We start from the raw sequence: 25,497 nt of genomic DNA, 5'->3' as shown, positions 1-25,497 counted from the left end.
CTTGAATCGAAAGGAATTCGATGATTAAAATCGAGATAGAGGAAGGAAAATTGAATCCACTACACAATCTCTTTATTAACAATTAATTTAACTTATGTACAAATATATAATATACCTTAAGATACAACAAACCGCTGTCATAGCACGCAGAATAATAAAATCTATTTATTATTCCTTCTTGCACCTTAACAGTTGAAAGTGTTAACTTCTGTCCCTTCAAATAATCAATATTAAGTTCTTGCTATGTAATTGGAGATCTGGCGAACAGTATTAACTAATAGCTAATTTATTCGATAACTGGTACAGATAGTTTGGTACTGTAATAATGGTTAGACGTTCTATCTCGTACGATAAGGGACAATAATTCGTTAATAAATAACTGAATAAATAAAAAAATCATTATCTCGTGGTTAGTTATATTCCTCTCCCGTGTTATCATGTCGATTACATCGTCAATATCAGCGAAGTCATGTACATTACGCGCATTCAGTATATTAGTCTTCCTGAATCAAAAGAATCCTGAATCAGTTATGATTCAGTCAACTAACCGTTTCAAGTAATTTACAAATATAATTAGCGCCTTCTATTCTATTTCCAATGTATTTCAAACGATCGAGTACCTGCAGAAGTATTGTTCATTCGGAAAGCAACTTTATCAAATAACGTGATAAGCTATCACGCCCAAAAATATGTATCCTAAATTAGCAATGATCATTTGACCGGCGTTGACAAATTTAGACATCGAATTTCCATGACTATGATGATCGTGGAGATCGTGATGTTCACGGTGACTCGTCTCAGAGCTATTCGTTTGAAAATCTGTAACGTGTACATGTCCTTCGTGCGGAGATCTTTTTGATCTTTCGACGAGTGTTAGTTTCGTGTTCTTCGTTGTTCTCGCCTCGGGCAAATCTGCTGGAAGACGACGCTTTTCGAGTTGAGATTGATCCGATCGAATTTCTCCGGGAATTGGCGGTGGTAATTCTCCTTTAAATCTTCCAAATTGTGGCGTTCTGCTCAGAACGTCCGAGGATAGCTTACTTTTAGAGTGTTCCCCGATTCCAGAAATGGATCTGACCAAACTAGAATCCTTCAACATTTTGCCATCAAACGTAATTAGCACTTCGGACGAAGGCGAGGGCGAAGGTGGCGGATTGTTCGGAAACTGTCCGGGAAGTGGTGGCAAATAATAAGCGTTCATTCTGTCAGCAGCCATTTCCATGTCATTCGCGTCACTAGGACGCGGTTTCGCGTTCGTAGATTTTTTCTTCGATTTTTTAACGGTTGCAACTGTCGGAACTGGTGGCGAAGGTATGAAAACTGGCTCGAAGTTATCGACTGCTTTATGATTCAAAGTTTCCCGAAGACGGACTTCTTCTTCTTGCTCCACTTTCTCGGAGACTCTCTTTTGAGCCACGTCTGTAGCTTTCTCGATATTTCTTATGATCGGTTTGAAGCCACTTTCGATTACTATCGAGTCTGGATTGAACCCCGTGTTTCTGGCCGGCTTTATCGGAGTGACGAATATATTGGGTATATCCAAGCTGGATACTTTGGTCTCTAGTTTCGTTCGATGTTGCTTCGAATCGATTTTCTTGAGCTTCGCGATTTGTGCGTTATCGTTTCCTTGAGACTGTCTTTCCGCTGTTCGTTTTCCGTAAGTGGACGAGGACGGTCTGTAAACGGCCTTCTTTCGTTCCATGAAGACCGATCTTGAGGGTAGAGGAAGAGTAGGCTGGGGCATCGTCTGCAACATCGGTCGACGAGTCAACATCGGTCTCTTGACGAACATCAGTTGAGTCCTCTGGTCCGGTTGGTGATGATGATAATGATCGGGGAGGGGCGGGTGATAAAGATGGTGGTAATTGGACGCGTAATGGTGAGACACCGGCCTGGAATATGGGATCTGTGGGCTGGCGGTAGCCGGATATGTGTATTTCATCCCATGGCTCAGTGGTCGTGGATTATCTGCAACGAGGTTAGACAATTGCTGGTTAGAGGGTTGCCGAAGGAGTTCCGGTTGGATCTCCATGATTTGCTGTCGGCCAGGGTAGGAGGAGGTCAGTCTGGTGCCTCCCATCGATTGTTCGCGATAGATCGGTGCGAGCTGGTGGTGATGATTATAATGATGATTGTGATGCTGCTGCATGAGATCCCCGTCGAGGTGCACGTGATGCGTTTCCTTCACGCGTACCTCGTGACGATGCGGCATAGCATCGTGGCCCGGCGTGTTGTACGAAGGTCTCAAGGTGTATGGCTCCTCGTACGACGGCGATGATTTCAAGCGCACGTAATTGTTGTTGTTAGCGGTCGTTAGTAACTGCGTGTATGATGTGCTTAGCTTGTCAGGGTTAGTCGCTGGATGATAAGAATAACGAAGCCCGTGTTCGCTATGAGGGTGATGAGAATGTTGAGGCTGCCGGAGGAACTCCGCCGTTGGTGTTACCTTGCTCAACACGCGGATGCTGGGGCTGTTCTGGAGATCCCCGTTCGGTCGCTGATTCTTCGGGTCCACGTAGACCTCGTGGTTCTCGCTGCCAGCGGCTTCTCCGGCGTCACAACTGTCATGAACGTTTATCTTCCATCCCAGATAGCGATGTGTGAAACACTGAATATTTGTCGATAATCGAATGAGTGCAGGATCTAATTTGTCCTTCGAATAAACTTACTTGAGCTCTCTTGCGCAATTGAATTAATATCAACAATAATTGAATTAATATAACAAACGAAAGAAGCAAATTTTAGAAATTGTCCTATTCGTTGTAAAATTGTAAAACTACAAAGGAGAAATCTATAATCTGCTGTATTTATCACTTGTCGATTTACTCATACCATTACAATATTATCGTGCAAGAGGCGAATTCATCTGTCAATGCAACAGTTTGCTTTCACTTACCTGATAATACACAGTATCAGGCGTGTCCTCGTCCGGCACCCATTCTACAAAACCTGGTTCACCATGATCGCATTCCAAAGTCAGCGTACGCTGATAAGCACCGAACGACGAGAATTCGTCCGCTAGGGGTTGATTCTGATCTGGCACCCAGTTGCATAGACGCCCGACACCCGTTGGTCGATATACTCCACGTTGACGTTGAGCGCCGGCAAATATTTTCACTTTCTGTTTGCCAAGAAACAGCACTTTCATATTCAATTCGTCAACCGAGTTATCAATTTCATGAAAGAGAAAATAGAAAGTTTGCTTACGGCTTTCTCCTCGGGTGTCTTGTGTTGGTATCCACCAACGGGGTCATCGGTAATGTAAAAGGGATGATAACGAGCCGGAGTATCCGCATTTTCCCCACCTTCCACTACGAAAGTGTATTTTTTTCCACGAACCACGTTGATCTCCGGAATTAACAGGCCATTTATATACCATGAAATTCCCCAGCCAACGTGACCTGAGACAAATGAGTAACATATACAGGTTTATGGACTGTCCGTCAATTTGCGATTTCTATCATTAACCTACTAACTCCGCAATGTTTTCTTCGATCAATTTGCATTATCGAATCCTGTTTTCTTAATGTTATGAAGAGAAGTTTCAAGGATTCGTTTAATACTTTCTTCGTCACGCTATAAAATTCTTATAAAATTTGAAGAAATTAAAATATTATTTATAATACTAAGATAGAGTATTTCCATTTGAATTTGTTGTATTGAGGATACGTGTATTTATGGGAAATTTGAGAATGCAAAGTGCACAGAGTACAGATAGTTGTATCGTTACGTTATATCAATTTCATCGGATCTGTTTATTACAAAATAAACTTTATCTCTTTGCCTTGATAAAACTTTCGCTAATGTTTTCATTCTTCGATAACAATAAGTTCTGTTTCATACCAGTAATAGCAGGATAGCCGTGTTTTCCTCCAGTAGGTCCCATCTGGGCATACAATACTCCGTCTTCGGGTTCGTAACATTGAATGGCTGGAATTTCCCAGGCATCGTCCTTAGCCGCCGGTGCAGGGGTTGCTACACGTTGAGGTCTTCTAGTAGTTACAACTAGTTGCTATTTCGCAAAATCACATTCATCAGCCATTCGAATATTAATAATCTTACGATATTTCATCTTCAATCAGACAAGTTTGAGTTATTAGAGTCTCGTTAATTATTTCATGCGAAGTTTAACGTTGAATTTCAACTCTGTTATTGTATTATTTTCGCTTCTTTTACGTCGCAATATTTTACTTTTTTATAATAATCACAAATATATTTAACGTGTCAAGAAACGCTTTACTGTATACTTAAGATCACAAATCATGCATATCAGCAACGATTCTCTTACATTTTTCCTCGAGCTTAAGGTAAACGATAAAAAAGAACACAAGTGGATTTAAAATAATTCGGAGAACGTAACAGGGCCGATATGTCGAAGTTTGGCTGACTCAAATAATCCTGGCTTGCCATAAATGATAAAATACCTGATTGTCACTGTCTCTGGCATCGTTGCTGTCCTCGAATACCTGAGAATGCTCGTGATCTGGAACGGGACAATTCCAAACCGGTGGTCTACCGAAATCGATGAAACGATCGGTTTTCAGATAGTCGGAGTGAAAGCTGACCTCTTGCCTCTCGTTTAGTGGGCCGATGGCCCAGATGATCGCCTGCGATCCGTTTGTCAGGATTTGATGGTCCAGTTCATCGTTCGTCTTCAGTGGTCTCTGATACGTGACAATGCTATATCCGTCCACCAGTGCCGCGTTCAACAATCGAATAGAATTCGTGTTCTCCTGCAAAGCGCCGATTCGGCCGGGTAAATTCAATGTAAACCACACGACATTCGACCGTTCTAACTGCACGACGGCAACAGGATAGGTGATTATTTGGGCGTAAAGTTAGAAGTAGTTAACCTGTATGCGTGTGTCTGGACAGCTGCCTCGTCCTCCGGAACATTGAGATTTTGCGTCCAAAAAGTAATCGACAGCGTAGCCTTGAAGGGTTTGCTTATCGACCCAGGCGACCACGACATCTCCGCCGACCATTAAGCTTCTTTCCGGATTCGCTGATAATCCGAACGCCATGTATTGTCCATCGTCTGAGGATAAGATACGCCTTTACAATTGCAATAGAATCAAGTACGTTTATTTGCTCGTACGATCGAGCGAGTGCCGACCAGCTATTATCCAAACTACGATAATTTCAGTTATTACAAATTCCTATAATGAGTATATCTATCGGAATTGGACTGTGAATTTTTATGCTTTTATCAGGAGAAATGTTCGGAAATGCGCAGAACGTGTACGTACAGTAGAATTCAGTTTCTCTGAATTTGTCGGCAGACAAATAATTCATATAATTGAAGTTGCTATAATAAGGGCGCCCAAAATCGTGGAACCGAACAGGAAAATTTCGTCGTTCTTAATCTCGTAAAATCTATTTCCCGTAAAAATTAGGAGATCTAGTTCGGTAGGGTGGTTCCTAATTTACCGAACGGCCCGTTTAAACCGCGACCAGGCGTTAATTAGAGTGTGAAACGCAATTTTTCGTGGTCTCTTTTTCCGCAAGAGCGGTTAGATTTGACGAAGGGCGCAAATAGGGCGCACAGTCGGTGTCACAGACAAAGAGGAAAATTATATTTTAACGACCTCGTTCGTTCGACATATGTACATACATATATCCGCTGACTATGAATACATATGTATCGTGTTTTATCAACGACAGGAACGCGTTGCAGAATTGAAATAGTATTTTATCTGTTGAACGGAACCAGTGACGAGCTATGGCCGAGTGAGACGAGATAGGTGTGTGAAGTATTGTTAATTAAAAGTTGGGCCGGATCTTCGGTTGGTATGTAAATTCACGCTGCTTTCAATAAATGCGATAGAAGTTTTGTTCTTTTGTGAGAGCTACGCGCGGACAGCTCGGAAATATATACTCACCAAGTTTTCCAACGAGTTGGGCGACTATGCTGTCTCCGGCCACGGCCCATCGCACCTCAAAAGCCAGCTTGTCCTCCAGTACTTCGCAGTTCAGTTTCGACTGAAATCAAACGACAAACCGTTTACCATCGTTTTACAACATCGATTCCCTTGCGTCTCTTGCGATTCACCGTAACCGGTCGATCGTGAATCTCGTTGTCGCAAACCCTTGAAACTCGAAGCCACTTTTTCTCTCGGCAAGACGTTAGAACTCGACAGACGACGTCGTCCAGTGATAAATGCGAAAGCGAAAGAAGAAATTTATCGATGTCGGACGAAGAGAGAAATTAAAAGTTCAAGTTAAAGACAACTCTTGAGGAGTAAGGCAAGGAACTGATTCGATTGTCAAGAAAGTAATACGTTTATTCGCATTAATCTCAAGTAAAAACGTACAAAAAAAGATTGATAGAAAAGTAATATCATTCGGTGCGTGTAAATATAATCTATATCTGGTAAATAGGCATATGCGCGATATAAGCTTCTGTACTTATAAAGAAGAACTGGCCTAGGTAGGAAGGGGATTTCCTCAGTTTTATTTCCGAGCGATATGTCCTCCGTCTCTTGGAATAACGCGCGCCTCCTCTCGGACCGCGAAGATAAAAATAATTAACCCTTGTATCACAGTCGAATAACCATCGTTCTCTGTCCTTATACGCTCGGCTTTTACAAAAATAATATCTCTTCTTCTTAATACTTATACTCTAAATCAATGGTCTTTAACCACGGCGGACAAACTTATTGTACAATCCAAACATGCCATTTATTCGCAAACTTATATCTTATCGCTAATATTTTTTATTAAAGATAGGCCGAAACCTGATTTCTAGATCCGCGTGATTCGGATCCGAAACTCTGCGAGGTCTCGAAACTCTCGAAACGCGAAACTCTTGTAACCCGGAATATTTATCTTTTCCCATTTTTTCCTAAGAAATATCTATCTTGCCTATTTTACTTGCAGGAAATAAAAGTCTTAAAAAGTCTTCTCGAGGAACGCGAATTATCTTTTCCCGATATGGGTCCACGTGTTTTAAACACAGACTCAATCGAATTCGAATAATGCTTTCACAAGTTATTTAGGCGAATTATCGTTTAACTGGGTTTTGAGAGTTTCGAATGGCACATGGTTTCGAATTTCCAGGGGTTTTCAGGTTTCTAGTGACCCATCTCTGCTTTTTATTCTTTCATCGTTCTTACGGTGTTACACACAACGCACGAAAGGGTTAAGGCTGTCGATAAGGATTCGTAGCCTTGAAGGTCTATTCCAAGTCTCGAATATAGTGAATCTTCTTCCGATGGTTTCCACGCTCCTACGCGATGTGTTCGTGTAGCGCACGCAGATGAGCCGAGAGACAAACCGATATCCAAGTGTCACTAATATCGACACATGTTTCATACGAACTCGGAAGGGAGACAGCGAAGCGTGAATTATGGCGACTCGTATTGTTCGGGGAGAACGCGACGCATCCACTTCTACGGGAGCGAGATCGTACGTCTCTTAGAATAGAATTCTAAAGCGGATTCGAGAGATTAAAGCCGTGTCTCATAGGTATGTGTCCGTGGGACATGGTCTGCGCCTACGTAGATGCTTCATCACGTTACTCCCACACAAAGTAAATTTATTTTTCATCAACGAGCGAGAAATTTAGAAAAGTTTTCTCTTTGTTCGTCTTATGAAACGATGTGTAACTTTGGAAAATCTTATATTTTTCTCTTGGAACGTAGTCTTCATGTAAAAATAATACTAAATTAACCCCTTAACAGTTTAGCCCGTGACAATAGAGCCGTTGATTAATTTAGCCGCTTTATACAAGACGAGCATCGATCAAGTGCCTTGGCACGGATATTTAACAAATTTTAGAAAATGATTTAATTATGGATAAGTCTGATGAATGCCAGCCATTCACACCGTAAGTGTTACGAACTTATGTCTCTATGTACAGGTATGTGACATGGAAAAGTTTGCACGCTTTTGTCATATTTGTTTACGAGATAAGAACACGTGTCAGTCTATCAGCTATTTTTCAGGAAATACATCTCTGGATCTAACAAACCTTTTTTGTTAAATACTTCTTCTTAGTTATATGGTGATGTTAAAATTTACAAAATCAACGAAAGATGTACTTATCCGGTATTTTCTTTATAATTTTTGATCAAAGTAAACAATTCCTACCTCCACCTGACTTTTATTTTTTTATCTTAAAATGATACGTCCAAGCAGCTGATGAAACCAAAAACAAATAGGTACTTTGCGCGGATTTCGTTGAATTTGCCGAACTGTTAAGGTATTATAAGGTATTATAAACAAAAATACGCTAATAAAGATATGTCTAATTGCGTTTCGATACGATTCACTCTGTTTAAGCGTTTCGCTCGTATGCAAGATGTTTCCGTCTGTGCAAGTGTCTGCGAATGTGGACGATTTACAAGCGCGTATATACGTTACTACAAGCGGCTGTACAAAGTGTAAACCAATGTTCAGAGATTCCTCGTCTAATACATTGCTGGCGCGTGTTGTTAAATAAATAAAGAAGCTGGAGTCATCGTCCCGTGCCCCTCTTCTCCTGCTCTCTCGTGTGAAACTTCGCCAAAGTGGTTGTACGCGACTGTGAAACTTTACGAATGAGCCTCTGGCTAATATTATCCCAGCTGTGCCACCTGAGGTTTCCACGGTGAAACGAAACGAATGATCGTCGGTAAACGCTTGGTGGCCAGCTTACGGAACTTTCGCTAATTTGTCGAAACGCGAGTTTGACCGAGTTCTGTTAGGCAGTCTGATTTACGATTGGTTTACCGTTACCGCGATAAATCATTCGCTATCCTCTTGTCTTAGCTCTTAGGAAGGTACGAGTTTACGATGCAAGCTGGACCGAGTGTATCTTGAATCGAATGCTGTTGATCGGAGCTTCTTCGAGTTGAACGACTAATCGACTAAGGAATCGAAGACAATTCGAGGATTTCTATTGCGAAGAAACTGATCTCCCTTCGATGGGAAACAAACGTCCCCTCACAAGGAATCTTCGAGCTGTCCGAGAGCAGCGGACGTCGCCAAACGAGTTAAACTGCGTCCTCGTTGAAGCAACAACTTTCGTTGCCCCTTGTTGTTGCTTGTTCCAAACAGTACTCAACGCGTATCAACATTTTGTCTACATTGAAGCAACATAATCAGCGGAACGTCTGCATTTTGTCTCGATTGTGAAGCGATATTTCTTCCTTGCTACAAGTTGTTCACGAGCAAATTCGTTGTGAAACAATCGACAAACCGTGCACCGATGGAACCTTTGTTTCTGTCTCTTATTCTTCTTCCATCCTTAAACCTCGTTTACACGAAGCAACTTTTGGTCGAACGATTGAGTCGATGTAAACGCAATGTCGATCGAGTTGAAACGACCTGGTCATTTCAGTAGTCGTTTGATGTAAACGCGGCTTTACCGTACGGACACAGATAAGACACAGACAGCAGCAGTATTCGTTAATGGCAACGAAAACGCGAAGAGTCACCGAGAGACAATAACCAGCAACTTCTTCAAGAAACATGGATCGTCAATAACAAGCTCCTCGTTGTATCTTCAAGGAGAACGCAGTTTTATAATACCTTTAAATATCCATCAATAACGAACGAAAGAGTCTACCCTTCTGTCACCTTGGAACTGTAAAAATCTCGCGTATGAATTTGGCTGGGGTTCGCTAGTTGGTTGGCTACGCGATCTCGATCGTATTACAGGCTGAGTTGCGACCGTTTCGACAGAAGGCTGACCGTTACCGGATCTATACTGTTCCTGATACGTGGCATCGTCTAGATTCGTGACGTCGTCGCCGTACTGAACAATCGCGGTCGATCTTCCGACCGGTGTCGGATAAGAGGCGGATTGATGCCGGTGAAGCTGCTGCGCGAGTGGTTCTTGGGTCTGCAAGCTCTTTGGTATTCGATAGTCGATCGCCTGGACCACTTGGACCTGATCTTCTCGGCGGAGGATCGGCCGGTACGTTGTCGGTTGTTGGTATTGCTGCTGAGTAAGCAACGCGCTCGCGAGGGAAGGAGAAGGAGGCGGAGAAGCCGGTGACGACGACGACGCCGAAGTAGACAGCTCGTACAGATTTGTCAGACCGAGCGTCTGTCCCTGCCCTCCGCGATGCACGTTCTGCAACACAAGGACAGAGACAGGAAGTTATGCATAGGTCTTGCGAGAGAACATATTTGCTTTCTAGGTCTATCGGCGTCTCAATGATTCGTTTCGTATCGTTTCGTTTTGGATAAGAAGCGGCGGTGCTGAAACGTTTAACGCGTCCTTCGTACGATAAAAATTCTACGCCACTGAAAACCGAACACATTGAAACACCAACTAAACACTAGAAATTCTCTACGTTGGCGAAGACCACGGTTCCTTCTCTGCTTCTTCCGGAATAAAACAGCGTGGAAGCAGAGAACGAAGCGTAAGTCGTTGACGCAGGACTCGGATGTTTGGTCGGAAAATCCGTAAATCGGTGAACGCATTGTCGTCCGGGCGACGTCCGCTGACAGCCAGATATCCAGTCAAATATTGACAGAGACAAATTCACCATGGAACAATACCGAGTCTGTATTGATTGCTACCGTGAAAGGCACATTTGTTTCTGTACGTTCGACTGCGTTTACGCGACCGGCTATACGGAAACGCGGAACATTTGTTGTTTCCACGACGGACTACATCCATTGCCGAGCGAAAGAAAATATACACAGGGAGAAAGACGTGGGCAATTTTTACTTTCGACTGTCGATCAATTTTTCTTAAGCTATAGTCCGTTGAAAATTCAATTACAAACATAATTGGATCGCCCTTGAGGAAAGGCGGGCGCGAGATGAGAGGAAAATGTGTTCGATTACGAAACATTTGGACGTAATCTGGTTGCGAAATGTCTACGGAATATGAAAGTACCTGGAAGTTTGGTTCAACCGAGGGAAACTTACAGGACGTGACGTAAAAGCATCGAATCGGCTAAAGACGATGTAGATCGATCGAGGACCGGTAAACGTCAGCTCGAATCCCTTTCCTCCTGCCAGTTCGAACGTGATTGGCATTTGCAGCTTGTACAATGAAGCCTCGTTCAAGAATTACCTTCCGGAATGACAGGTCGCGCGATGAAGGCCGAGTTACGAGCCAATGAAAAAGTCGACCTCGCCGCCTTTAAAGTTTCTGTACGTACGTTTTAATTAGCTCGTAACTCGATCCCGAAAAGTTGGTCGCAAGATTGGTCGGATTAGCAAAGGGGCGTCGCGTTTAAAAGATCCAAGCCGGCGTCTCTTCTTGCAGCGAGCCCCGCTGACTACAAGAAGCCTTTCCAGCTTACCTGCGGCGAAACTCCGAGCATCTTTAGGGACGGTGGCACGTTAAGACCTTGCGGAATTTGTACATGGCCGAAGTCCACGGTAAACGCCTCACACCAGACGCCGAAGTGGCCGATCTGGTGGATCGTTAGATCCCCGGGCAACGTCAGCACGATGGCTTTGCGATCATATCGACGTAGTGGCTGCTCCTTTCCGTTCTCGTCTGGTACGCGAATACCTTGCGGCGACGGCGATGGTCCAGCTCCCACCCAAAATTTCGCATCTGCGAAAAGATTTCATCGTATGGCAAGTTGATTATCACGAACATAATTCGGAGAAACCTGTGCAAGATCGTATATTATGATTATCTTTGTTGGTAATTCAAGAAAACCGACGCTCACTTGGCAATTACTTTTCGCCACATTGAAGGGTTTGTCGATAGAAATTTTTCGAAAATACGTATACTCCAGTGAATTATAATTCTCTCGTGGTTGCAAGCGTTCCGAACAGTTGAAGGATAAAACTCGACGAGCAAAACGGTTAAAACAAACGGATGTAAGAAAAATAACGATAAGAATGTCTTTTTTGCGTGTATCGTCGCTTGAACGAAGAATTTACACTGTATATAAGATGCGGTGACTAGACATATGTTTCATGGTAATATCGATATTATCATTGTTAGTGTAGATCAGGTATGCGAATTATTTATATTCAAATATAATTTTGGTTACGTGATTTATTTCGCGAGTGGGTTTTCTGTATCGTGTTTCTTCTTAGGCTTTGGTTACAGCGTAGCCATAACCTTAGTCAATCGAATAGCGTGAAACTTACCAGGCGCCTCGCCATCATAGCTGAAGCTTGGTATCAAGAGGGTTTGTGCATCGACGACGACGATTGGTTCGGAGCTTACTCCGTGTACTCCGTTCAGAGCTGCCAATTTTTGAGGTTTTGGGTAATCGAATCCTCGTGGTATTCTGACGTCACCAAAGTTAACCTGCCAATTAAAAGAAATTAAATTTTAAAGAAATTTTAATCTTTTAGCTGTTACGTTCGATCGAATAAAAAAATAATTTAACCGATGATAGATCGTTTAATGGAACGAAGAATTCTATCTGACTAGATACTTTTGTACACCATTGTACTATGGCATTGCGTTTCAAATAAGTTTCAATTGCATTAAAAACATTTTTATGATCTAACAATTTTTCCAAATATCGAGGCAATATTTCTAAATGTTGGTAGAGGACATATATATATTTATTACGTCAAAGTGTTAGTCTCGAAAGGATTATAACACGTTTAATATGTACTGCAACTGCAATGACTACTCCATGCGGTAGGTGGTTTGTGGGGAATGTAGAATTCATAAGCTTCAGAAATAATGCCGCAAACAGATTCCATTTTATCGTTTTCAAAGCCCGTCCGCGTAATGGAAATTCGACCATTTCGCTGCCGTTTCGTCGTGATCGAGCTTTATCATTCTGGGGTTACATACACGGTATCTGCTGCCGCGTGTCGGACGCTGCGGCTCGGAATAAATTTTCGTTGCGCTGGCAATATCAAGGACGTAAATCGACGATCCGTGCGGACTGTCGGGGATAACCGGCCACATGGAACGAGCGCTTTTGGTTAAACTTCTCGTTCGACTTGAAATTCCGCTGGGAAAAAGTAAATCGAAACTTCGATGACGTCTCGCCGACTAGTTCGATAAAGTCTGCGCGATAATTTAGTCAAGTTAGTAAGTTGATCTTCGTTACGTTCTCGTCTACATGTAACAGTACACTTCCTAGAATTAATTGTCGAAAGCTATTATCGAAGGAACTGCTTGCGAAATATAATTTGATAATATCGAGTCATATTGAAAGATCTGTGCAATTTCGTTAATGGTTAAACCATTGAGGACCGGACAGTGAAATAATTGGTAAAAATTGTACAAACGCGGCACTATAAAAAGAATCGACTGTTAAAGCTAACTATTAACTATTAAACCGCTATTAAAGACTTAAATAAAGTACTTTATTGTTTTATCAATATGATAAAAATAGACCAACAGATAGTTCGCTTCATAAATCAGAATCATAAATAAAAGATCGCATAATTTAGGGAAAATTGCTATAAACGTTTCAATTTCTCCAAACTTTATCAAATCGTGGAAAATAGATGCAAAAAAAGAAAAGTAAAAACTGAAAGAGATATTAAGCATATCCTTGGTATTAGCTTTCATAACCACAACGTTAAAATATCAAATTCGATAATGTAGATTAACCGAGAAGAATTGCAAATGAAATGTTGCGTTAATGCAACGTTGATTTATAACGGGTCAAATAATATTTCTCGCGTCTTGTGATTTATAGACGATAATGTATAGCTTTTAATGCGCGATTCTTAAGATCGTAATCGGATTTCCAATTGCTCGTTTGCATTCAAAAACATTCTCGTGGAACGATCGAGCGTAATTTGCTGAGAAGTTCGATGTTGTTCGTATGGCTCGGAGCCAACCGTAGGCAATTGCTTTCTATCCTATAGAGGCACGCGTGCCAACAAACTACGAGCGTGAAAGTTGCACGGCAAAGAAACGATACCGGTTTCTTGTGCTGTGCTGTGCAAGTGGAATCGAAGCGACACCGAAGGTCACGAGCATGATACGTTTCTTACTCACGGAGAATTCGTCGCACCACACGGCGAACCACTTCACGTTGCTCAGCGTCTTGCCATCGGGTAATGTGAGCGTGATGTCCTTCCTACGATACCGCTTCAACGTGTTCGATCTACGGCAAACGAATGGATTACGGTTCTACAGAGATCAACCTTCATGATCTTTATTCGATTGCTCCACCAAGGCAACCGCGTCCGATGCATTGCGCATAGTTTGTGATAAAACTTTCTGGATAAAGAATAGCGAGATGGAACGTAAACAAATCGACTATAGACAATAATTAAGAGCAAACAATTGGAAAACGAACAAACAAACCTAAATATCATAGATGCATCTTACGTGTATGTCGATCTTGTTACAATTATATTTTTCCAGGACTATGTTCCATTATAACGTGGTATGATAATCAGCTAGTATCTAGCCAGTTAAAAGTTACCAGTTATAGTGTTCTGTTTTACGATCCAATAATATTTCGTTAAATACTCGGACGTCAACTCGGATAACTTGAAACTTTAGATTACTTTTGATACGATTAGATTTTCTATCTAGATTAAAAGATTTCTTAAGTTTAAGAACAGTTCTTTTATTTGTTAAAATGAAAGTGAGATTGAGATATTAAAATCCAATCGCAGTAAGATTAGAACAATTCCGATTAGATCGTAAAATCGTGCGTCGTCCGAAAGCTAATTATAAATATAAATCAAGGAATCTAAAACAAGAAGAAACTGACTTTGCCAGCTGCGATTTGAAAGAATTGGTACAATTAAAAATTATAAAGAGCACTCACGATCCACGCTCGTCCCGGAGCCTGATTCCGTTTCCATTAGGACTCTTCGATGTACCGACGTAAAAGTAAGCGGCTGGAAAGAGGATAATTATAATTGCAGCTTTCGCTGATTGCAACGAGTTATTGCTAATTACTTAATTTCAGGCACTTGGCCGATCATCCGGCAGCAGCGAATTTGCTGCAACGAAACGGTCACGAATTGCAACTCCGATAACGACCATGTTATTTCCTTCATTTTCTGGATCGTTGGCAACTTTACTTACTGGCGAATACACGTCGCATAGCGGAGTGACCTTCGCCAGCGAACGCTTTCGATTTTATTGAGCCGTAGCATGTAGAAAAGTGAGAGTAGCGTACGAGTCGAAAGGGAGAAGTAGAAGTACCTTTTACAGCGGCGATTAACTTAACTTTAAGGCTTGTCTTACGTCGTCGTTTCACGTTTATCCATGCACTTTGCCACACGCGATTCAGAAAATTCATCGAATCATTATAAATCTTTCCATCAATTTCCATTGTGACGTACGCTATCGATTACACGTATTGGGATACTTATTCGTTACATTTGTAGGAAAATTATGACAGATTTGAAATTAATTAATAGTTCGAAAGATCAAAGAAGAAAATAACGTATATATAATTCGTCATTCTTAGATGCATTTCAATTTACGAAGTTGATCAGCATAGCTTCTGAGCGATAGATTTGTCCGTCGAGCAAGGTCCTTATCTACTTTGAATTGTTTAACTCGACCAAGCGTGCATTGTCCCTCTGATAGATATGATCGTATAAGAAAAGATGCCATGGCGCGATACTACCTGTTTATAGAAGCAGCAACTATAAATGTAAATTAATCAAAAGACGTAACAATGATATATTTTATTATTCGCTGTATTCATGTTGTGCCTATTGAAAAAGAATTCCAAATATTAGCGCAATATCTTTTTCCTTTTCTCTTGCATCCTAGATCCTGCAAGCTTGTGAAATTTTCAGAAATCGAAGTAATTCGTTCATAATTTTGCAATTAAAGTACATGAATAGCGATGGTAGCTGTCGAATCGACGGAGATTCGATGGGAATTCAATGGAACACGAACAGAGACAAAGTCGTAGAGCGATTGAAAGTAACAGAAACGTTCGTAAAAAGAACGAATGAATTGATAGAGCGATCACGTTTCGTCGCGTGGAAAGAAAACGAAGAACGATGGAATAGAACATAAAAGGGATCCGCGGAACATCGACTGTTCTTCTCGGCTGTCGAATCGTCGATGTAAAACCAGCGTCCTGCTCGAAACGTATCCACCGTCGACGGTCAGAAACGGAGATGTTTCTCTTTCTCGATAACAGTATGTGGCTTTACGTAGGAATCGTGAAATGTCAGGAGTCGTTTCCTTCGACGCGTACGCTCACTCTTTTTCCCGTGGAAACCCCGACGAGCCGGCATGATCGACGGTTGCACTGAAATGAGAAAGTTTCGCGCGAGCCATAGCCCCTCCTCGGTTACGAACTTGGTGCTTCGCCGTCGTACGTGAAGTCCTTGATGAACAGAGTTCGCCCGTCCACCGCGTAAACTTCACCGCTGACGCCGTGATGAAGTTCCGACAGCTTGCCAATAAGCTTTCCGTAATAAGCTGCGCTGCATATCTCTGTAAACAAAATCGAATTTAATTAATTAGCGTGGATTAATGGCCACGACAGCCCACCGAAGCGGCCAGCGCAGGTAGCCGCTTAATAGCGACGCGAATATTTAAAACGGAAGCGCAGGCATTTAAAAAATTCAAGACAGTGGCCAACGGGGAATAGCATGAATTTATCTCACGAATAACGAATAGACTACCGATTTTTTATGCACTCTTGTAAGAAACAATAAACTTAGAAATATAATGGAGAAGTCGATACATAGGAAAGTTAACAAATAATCGTCACGGTTCAAGAATTGTTAGCAGAAACGAAGAACAATTAGAAACTGACAAGATTTCCTCGTTAAATAACGCTCGTATAGAATAAAATATCACAAAGTGATATCTGAGTGGTCGGAACAGTTTTCTACCGAGTGTATATTTCTTTAATCATATTCTCAAAAATGTGAATTTGTGTAAAAATCCGCAGACTAATGACGACGCAACCTGTTTATCGAAAAAAAGATTCAGTACCAGCCGCATGCATAAATAATCGCAGCTCGAACTGCTTAGTCCGAGCTAAGAAATTCCATTTATTCCTGATCACTGATTCTTAGGATCGATGGACGTTTAACGGTAGTCGATGCTTCGCTCGAAGATCGATTCTACCGTATATATATTGTGGGTTTGGCAGGGTAGATCGTTACGAATCGCGAGGGTATGCAAAAGCGAGTTCCTCGGATGCTTGTTGAGCCTTGGCAGCAGCACGGCATGTGGAGCAACATCGTGTCGCACGAGATCACGGAATGTTAGTCATCTGTTCGGATCTCGTGGTTCTAACTTGCTCCCGACAATTTGCTGGTTCAGGAGATTCTCTAAAATACCTCAACGCCGAAAGATCGATCATTTTCACGGCGAACGTGTTCTTGGTAAAAGGTCTTATATCTACGAGGACTTGTAATCATTCAATTATTCTCATATCACTTCTGTCAGCATCCAATCAGTCCTGCAATCATCCAATCATTCTTCATCATTCGTTGTTGCATCGTTTCAAGATCATTCCTCGTTACATACGCAACGTCAACGCACTATTTGCCGATATTTCAACTGGGTAAATCGAATGGTTCGTCGAATCACATTGATCCTGTCCTAAAATCTATATAATCTCTAGCATCTTTAAGGTAGAACCGTGTACTTTAGTTATTTGTTCTTAGCTTACGTTTAAACTCCTATGTACGTCTTAAGTTTTAAACGATCAAACTTCGTCAGTGGTCTATGAGCGGAAACAGGAAACAAATGTTATATGAAGATAGGTCTGCAAACGTTTTGTGAAAAATTTACACAAGAAATATGAAAAGTAATCAATTCGGGCTAGGTCTTTAAGTTTCCATCTGAAAATGCCATGCCTGATTCGAATTCACGAAGATTGAATTCCTCACTCTGTGAATTTGATGTTTATTTTACTTCAGATCACTGAATCCATCATGAATCTCTGTATCAGTTCTTGTCTCGAATCAATCCTTGCGCGATACACTATCGCTTCTATCGTTCTCCATAAATAAAAGTCTAACTGTGTAAAACCCGCGATCGGTCCATTCTTCACGATAATATTCGTCTATTGCCTCTAGGTTTCATATTTTTGTTTCGACTTTTCTATAAAGGGTTTACAAACCTACGTTCCTATAACGTTCTTTTCTTGTTCCTAGAATTTCTTCTTGAATTGTTCTTGTTCATAGAACAAATTGGACATAGAACATAGAACAAATTTAAAACCGAGACTGCATATTGCATTTTCTCTTTTTTGTGTCGTATTCTACGTTATATCTTTTCTATACCAAAGGGTTTATCCCTTTTTCTGTTTAAATAAACGGAATAAATAAATGGAAGACGTTATGGACAGGAATCTTGCAACTCTATATCGAATTCTATCGCTTCTAATTCGTTTGCCTGTCTCGATTAACTGTGAATAGAGGAGCAAGATTGGTAAACAAGCGCGCGAAAACTTGGTCCGGCAGTTCTCCAGGAGAATGGTCCGAGAGAAAATCAGGGTTAACATTCGCATAAATATGCTATTGCGGCGTATCGAACGTCAAGGCCAATCCCAGTGGCGTGGACCGTTCGTTAGATGCTAACGAATCATGGAACCGGTCGACGATCGATCTCGCATCTAACCCTTTGATCGAGCGCGTACCGTTACCGCTCTCTCGGTCGAACAGGATATCGTCCATCCGATGAGATTGACGCATGCCTGGGTATAAATCCTGGATCGTTCACGGTCGCGTTCTAAACCGTGCGTACCACCGTTCCGACGTTCCACGACGAGTCGAAAACATTGGAAAAAATAGACGCGATCCCAGGAAAATTAGATACGTCTCAGGGAATGATCCGTGTACGACGTTCCGTTGTGCCGTTAACTGTCGCTGGTAATCGGTGATGTAACGTATGGCATGGAGAAACGATCGTACCATTTTGTTCCACCACCTGATGGTATTTAATAATTGAACAAAAATGCGTTGTTAACGCTAAGCCTTCACCGAAGCAGCAGGAAGGAACTTCTTGTTGCCTGCTGTTGCAGAAGCAACAGTACTCAACCTCCAATGCTCTAATAGCACTCGAGTAATACTCGGATAGTACTCTAAATAATATTCAACAAATATCAACTCGGGGAAACACTTTGCAGTCGCAGTGAAGCAACTCGATCAGACGAACATTTGAACTTCGTGTCGATTTCAAAGCGACACTTGTTCTTAGTAATAATTAAGCTGCTCTTTACCGAAGCAATAACGAGGAACATTTTGCTTTTTCTCTGCTGTTGCTGTGCGTTCTAAATCGATTTTAAAGCGATATTTGCTCCCAGCGACAAATATATACAGAAGAAATATTTGTTTCTGCCGCCACGTGCTGTTACGTGTTTCATTTTCTCCTTTCATCGTTACGCTCCCAACGAGAATAGGCAACAAGCAGCACCTTTTGCTACTGATAGAAACGCGAGATAACATGCAGCGAGATGCTGTACAACAACTATCAACATCTTCGAGGAACATGGAGCACCAGTAGAAAGTTCCTCGTTGTTGCTTCAATGAAGACGCTTGTTTACGCTCATCGATCGCAATGGTTGTTTTATGCATCTGGCTAAGGTGGATGCATCGACCACTGGTCTCTAAAGAATTTCCTATCGTCGCTACACAGCTATCCCATGGATCAGAACGTAGCCAATGGATGGAACGTAACGACGATGATTTTGTTAGTACGTGAACGTCACGCGAAGTAGCGGACGATGAAAATTCGCTTTCCATCGACGGACGAATGTAGCCGACCATTAAGCCGCGTAACGTGTAATCTTGAAGCAAAGTCTTGTCATTGATCGAGCTGCTCGATCTGACATAAACTCGCGTAACGAGAGTTGCACGCAGACCCTGCTGATTCTCTCTGGAGAACGCGGCTATTGCCGCTCCTCTAATCAAGCTGCCGGTTGATCGAGAGCACTGCGCTTTGCCCTTATTATTTGCATTCACGCACTCCAATGGATCAATCGATGCGCATTTCCTCTGAAACTTAGAATTAATTCAACGCGTTCGTTCCGCCAGTTGGGATTTTAAACTGTTACACCGAAAGATTTCTAACGGGACGTCATACCATTTCAGAGTTTTGCACGTTCGCTTTACTCCCCACAGTGCTATCAAATTGCGTATCCATTTGAGAGCAGCTACGAGAATTTTTTATATTTTCTCAAGTAGAAAATTTGCCTTACTATCGGATAGAAAGCTCAGAACTGCATCCGCTTGAAATTCGTCCACTCTCGATAGATTTGCGTTTGGAACTCACGTTTGGAGCTCGCGTTGTTCATTATTCACGATGGCCATGTACGACGTTTTAATATTTTTATTATAAATCCCCCGAACCTGTTGGTTGATACGTGGCATATTGTAAATTTCTTCCTCTTTAATGCATAACTCGATTACTCGCAGGACAAAGTTTAATGCATAACGTTAGCTCGTCAGTGTTGAAACTTCAGAGGAACGAAATTTAATAGAAAAGGTTCTAATATCGTACATGGATATGGTAATTACGAAGAAAATCATCCTAAAATCATAGCGTCAAAACGAGGCGATCCCACGATTTTGGAACTGAATTCTCTGGCGAACGGTACCTCACGGTCGGACATCGATCACAAAGCTTTCAACAAGATCAGGTTCGAGCGAACTTCGTCTCGAAGAGCCGACTTTGCAATAAAAACAACATTCTCGAAAATGTAGCGTGTCCTTGGCAGTCCGCCTTTCTACCAGACTATAAATATTTCACGTACTTTTATGCGCAAGTTTCGTGGTCTGAATCGCGAGTGTATTTCTACCGTCGTAATTTGCCGATTACGCGTAGACATCTTCTACCAGGCAACTTTGTTTTTCTCGGTCGTAAGATCGTTTTAGAAATGATCAGATCGTATCGGATTCGATGAAATAGGGCGATAGAAACTAGTCGATGAATATAGGGCGTAGTCGCAGAGACTTTGGTATCAATCGCTAATGAGAAGCCGAAGCGTCAAAGCAGTGTCGCTTTCGAGCTTTGAGAGGATGCATTACGTCGTTGCAGCCGCGAGCCATTAGTGCGTAATTATTGTCGCGGTAACGACAGGGTGGAGCGTGATTAAATTATTATGAACGTGGTCCGTAATTCGCTGGAGCCCACGGGGAGCGATAAAAAGCGGGCTACGCGGCCAGATGCAATGGAACGGAAAAGAACGCTGAAAGAGAAAGATTACTTTAGACCGATCAAAGCGGGAAACACACGTGGCGTGTGTCTAATAGACGCGAGGACTGGAAATTTGGGTCAACGAGGTTGGTTTAAGATGATAGAAAAAAGGGAAAAAGAGAGGGAACAGAACGGCAGATACATATCGGACCTTTGACATTTTCATACGAAAGAGAAAGCAGCAGGCGGACAAGCGTAATTGCCTGCCTCTGCATAATACGACTCTCGAGTTAATGTCGCAACACCAGTAGATGCCGGTAGATTCGCGGCAATAGAGAGAAAACAAGGTGTTTCGGAAACGCAGCGAAACCCTCCTACCAGCTAAATTTCATCCGGATCGACTCGCAATTCACGCGGTATTTCCCTTCTTTCACTCGGCGTCGCGCCTTTCAATTGCAATATCGAATTTTCTATTTTCTTCCCATGTAATCTTATTTTAAGCCGGTACATCGGGATACGCCTGTTTCCGATAAATTCCATTTATCCGACTCCGTCGGCCTTCCATTCGCTCCCTATAGATGAAATTATGCAGCCAATTTCCCTTCGTGTGTTCCTCGAGCACGGTAAACACCGTGGATTTCTTCCACTTTCGTCGAATTTCAAATATCAACCACACTGGTACAATGTGAAACGTCGCGAGTCACGTCGTCACGATCAGTTCGCCGAATCGAATCAAAGTTGGAAACCGTTTCCGTCCGACTCTTCGAACAAGTCTGGCTGTTCGAGTGATTCCGTCATCTGGAACTTGCAGTCGAGAATCGTAAACGTCGAACACGTTATACCGATGGATTCATAGACGTAGCCGCGATGACAGAAAGAAATTTCATTTGACAAATGTTCGAGAGGATCCGTTGAACAGCTTTCCTTTCGCGAGAAGTTAGGTCGATTATCGAAGCGTTCTTTGTAAATAGCGTGTTCCCTATTTACATAGCATCTCAATTAAGGTTCGCGAGTTATACAATTCCGCGGCGTCTCGCACGCGTGGCCACTGGACCGAAACGCGAACCAAAGGAGAAAGATTATTCCAGTGGCGGATTAACGCCACGTCCAGGCAGTGGCCGATTAGACACGTATGGAGGATATTTGCGGAGAATCTGGAAAGGTATGCAACCGTGAAACACAGGTACGTTAGGTACCGTTTCGGTGTTTGCGCTCTATGAACGAAAATAAGGTCCCTGGGCATCGAATTAGGAGCTTTTAAGAGTTTCAATATTTGACATCTCTTTTGGTACGATCGACAGATGCGAGCGAGTTATATAATAAGAAAGATTATATTATTTACTGAGTCGATGTATAGGTATGGTGGCTTGTAAAAGTATCTGAACTTTTTATCAATGTATTACGTGCGTAGTAAAAAGAACATTGGGAAATCTCATTAGCACTGTAACGAGGCACGTGATTTATATTGGCGCAATCTGAAAATGTATATGGGAATTACAAGATATTCTTCGCAAATATATATATTGCAAAGATAATCAAAGTATTTGAACGGATAATTATTCGTTGTAAATGTTAATAAGCATCGATGTTCAATAGAATCGTCTTTAAGATTTGTTTTATGTTTAAAATGGTTATTCACGCTGTACATTAATTTTATATTAAATATTCGTTTGCTTCAAACTCTTGCAATCCCGAAGTTTCTTGAAAATTGAATATTAATCATATCTATCTAGTGAAATAAAGAGATCAATGTTAAGTTAATCAATTTATCTGATGTGCTATCTACGTGTGTATAAGACACGTTGTAGTTAGAAATAGTAATCCAATGACCAGAGACTGTAAAATCATTGACAGATCTGGCAAATCGATCGAGTTTGTCGAATCGAGCGTGCCTCGCCTGACAAGCAGAGAAATAAGATGGAAACAGGCTGAAGTAAATTACCATACCCACAGACTAGCGTCTTTCCGCGTGTTCGTAGCACTTTCGTAAGCCGAGTGTCGCGAGATCTCGAGCGGAAAACGGCCGGCAGTTTCTTCGCGAAATCGTTACGACCGCGATACCGTACGTGTGTTTTTCTTCCTCTTTTTCCGAATCGCGAATCTCTTTCTCCCGGCCGGAGGAAAAGCGTGGAACGCGAAAGTCACGCAGACGCCGCGAAACAGACCGGCAAATCGAGACGCTAACGTCGAAACGAGCCCTGAACGGAGTAACGCCGTCGTTAATTAGCTTCGATCATTGCCACGCCAGGTATCGTTCGATAATTTCTACGACTTCAAATCTTTTCGCGCGTCAACGTTCTTTCTTTCCTTTCGAACGATCTCTATCTACATTCCCGTTCAGGAGCCTGCCGATTCTTAATAAAACCGTTCACATTAGCATCAATTGGGTTTCTTCGTTATACGAAATATCAATCTAAACGATACTCCATCATATCGGTCTACTATTATCTGCATCTGTCCAATTTTGAAACGAATATAATAACTGTCGCAAGACTTTTGAGCGGCAGTGTATATGTCCTGATTCGATTTGAATTTGGTTTACGATTATTCGGCCGGACATTTGATTTGGACTGCAACCGAAACCAAATGTCATCGGTTTTGTCGCGTGACCTGTAACTGTGTATTGTCAAGATTCGATTCGCTGTTAAATATCGCGAGAAGCGAAACTCTGCCGCGATACCATTGACGCGCGTGAACGGTGCAGGTTCGCTTGTCGCGCGCACGCAATCACCGGCGACACTTGGCGAGTGATGTTTCGGTCGAATGGGTCTCGCCAACACCTTTACACCTTTACCCGGTTCATGTCGACGCAGAAACAGGGTAGCACTAATGATTTCGTGACGCGTTGTGGATTCTGATGACGCGATTTTCAGTATGTTTGAACTAGGCGTTCGCTACTACGCTGTAAGCCACCACCCCCTTCGTAAATAAGCCTCCTGCCGAACAATTCGAGCAGCGAACTTTGCTAATAATGGTATCATGCTGCAAGCGTGTTCGGAATATCGTGCAAAGTGGCGAAGCGAAAGGCTCCGCGCTCGTTGAGTTTCCGACTACGCTACCGGTGTATTTAGGGGCAACAATTCTCTGTTAAAATATAGAATTCTGTTGGCACTCGACGAGAATCACTTTGAGTGGAATAGGAGGAGCTCGAGAAAGCGTTGGATACCGTAGCTTGGAAATTTTCGTGTCGATTATAACCGAATAAACTCACGTGTCGCCAGAAGAAGATAAATCGCTGCGACTAGACCAATTGTGGAGAGCCGAGTCGTGGACGATGTGGGTGATTGTGTCGTCATGGCGTCTTCGTGGTTACTGCCGTCGAAAGTGGCCGTCGTGGAACCAGGTAGCTTTGTCGATCCCACTACGATCACCGGCTCGCCTTGCCTCACCTCGCTCTCTCTCTTTCTCTTTCTCCATCTTGTTCTCGCTCTCTTCACCTCCTCTCCCTTCTGCTCTGCTTGCTCCTTTGAATCCGTCATTTCACCTCGCTTTTCCCTCTTTCGTCCATCCCTCGGTGTTTTCGTTCCCTCCTTTCTTAAATTACTCGTCGCTCCTCTGATACTCTCTGGACCGCACGTAGAAGGGGGCACACGAAGAGACGACGAAGTTTGTTATTCCTAGACTCTGCTCCTCTTTGTCTTCCTTGTCGTATATTTTTCATTCTATCAACGATATCTGTGGCCACTCTAATATCGTAGTTGTCTCGTAATTGATAGTTGATATTTTCAAGGCGAAGTTCCGTTTTGTTATTGTTCTTAATTATTCGTAGTAGAAGCACGCTTTTACGGATGACGGTGTAGATGGAACGTAATTTATTAACGAATTTGATAGATTACTCTCAGTTAACTGTTATAACAATTGATCAAATTTCAGATCAACTTTACTAAGAAAGGAATACATGGTAGTTATGTGGACGAGGGTTCACCTTATCGATTTCATCGATTTTCAAATATGCTGTCAAGTTCAATATCCTGAGCTTGGTTTTAGTTTTCAAGGTGTGTACGTATATTCACAAAACTACTTCTTTTGCTACTTTTTACCTTGCTATGGATAAACGCGCATGGCTGCACTTCGTAACGAGTTAATTGATACAAGTTAATTACTAAATGTATTTTAAAAGCCATTGATTATTAAAGCAAAAATATCGAGTACGCGCAACATCGAGCTTCGAGTGTACTTGAAGCAGGCGCCGAAGAAAAATGAGAAACATAATTTCTCGTTAACGGAGTAGCAGTACAACGTTTTTATCTATGCCGTGTTCCCTTGGCTCTCGCTGTCCTCGGTCGAGATTGTGTTTTTCGGTGCTTTCGTGGCGCACCTCACGACGAATAGAAATGAGGCAGGTCAGGGTGGTAGTGGAGGAACACAGTTGAGCTGTACACCGCAAGATCTCGACCGCGACAGGCCTGGATGCTGGTTGATAAACCGGGAACAGAATAATAGTTGACACTCAGGTTGACCTGTCTTTTTATGACAACCTGCCAAGGACTATTTAACCCTTTCGATACCAAGGCAACTATAGTCAGTCA

General features: G+C 42.3%; 1 protein-coding gene across 5 annotated transcripts; it reads right to left on the bottom strand.

The window, feature by feature from the left end:
- Nucleotides 1-55: 55 nt before the first annotated feature.
- Nucleotides 56-24,788, bottom strand: LOC126923949 (protein Skeletor, isoforms B/C). Of its 5 annotated transcripts, none has more exons than XM_050737900.1 (14): nucleotides 24,180-24,782; nucleotides 16,169-16,306; nucleotides 14,667-14,739; nucleotides 13,883-13,991; nucleotides 12,055-12,217; nucleotides 11,247-11,506; nucleotides 5,883-5,982; nucleotides 4,854-5,038; nucleotides 4,425-4,733; nucleotides 3,844-4,012; nucleotides 3,208-3,401; nucleotides 2,897-3,121; nucleotides 2,447-2,608; nucleotides 56-1,747 (listed from the first exon to the last, which is right to left on the bottom strand). In XM_050737900.1, exons 1-14 carry the CDS (start codon nucleotides 24,445-24,447, stop codon nucleotides 656-658), a joined length of 3,447 nt encoding a protein of 1,148 aa, XP_050593857.1. In that variant the 5' UTR covers nucleotides 24,448-24,782; the 3' UTR covers nucleotides 56-655. The 5 variants fall into 5 exon arrangements, with proteins under 5 accessions (XP_050593857.1, XP_050593856.1, XP_050593858.1 ...); XM_050737902.1 differs by lacking the exon at nucleotides 56-1,747 and adding an exon at nucleotides 1,806-1,968 and having other exon boundaries at nucleotides 24,180-24,774; XM_050737899.1 differs by having other exon boundaries at nucleotides 56-2,608; nucleotides 24,180-24,788.
- Between the last annotated feature and the right edge of the window lie 709 nt (nucleotides 24,789-25,497).

Source organism: Bombus affinis, chromosome 14 (genome assembly GCF_024516045.1).
Source record: "Bombus affinis isolate iyBomAffi1 chromosome 14, iyBomAffi1.2, whole genome shotgun sequence".
Taxonomy (NCBI): Eukaryota; Metazoa; Arthropoda; class Insecta; order Hymenoptera; family Apidae; genus Bombus; species Bombus affinis.
This window is presented reverse-complemented; position numbering and strand designations above follow the sequence as displayed.

Coding starts and splice junctions, on each gene's coding strand:
- LOC126923949 (XM_050737899.1), bottom strand. CDS start 24,447: ATGACGGATTCAAAGGAGCAAGCAGAGCAGAAGGGAGAGGAGGTGAAG. Junction 12,218..13,882: donor TGTGGTGCGACGAATTCTCC/GTGAGTAAGAAA, acceptor TTTAATTGGCAG/GTTAACTTTGGTGACGTCAG. Junction 5,983..11,246: donor TGCTCGGAGTTTCGCCGCAG/GTAAGCTGGAAA, acceptor GTTTGATTTCAG/TCGAAACTGAACTGCGAAGT.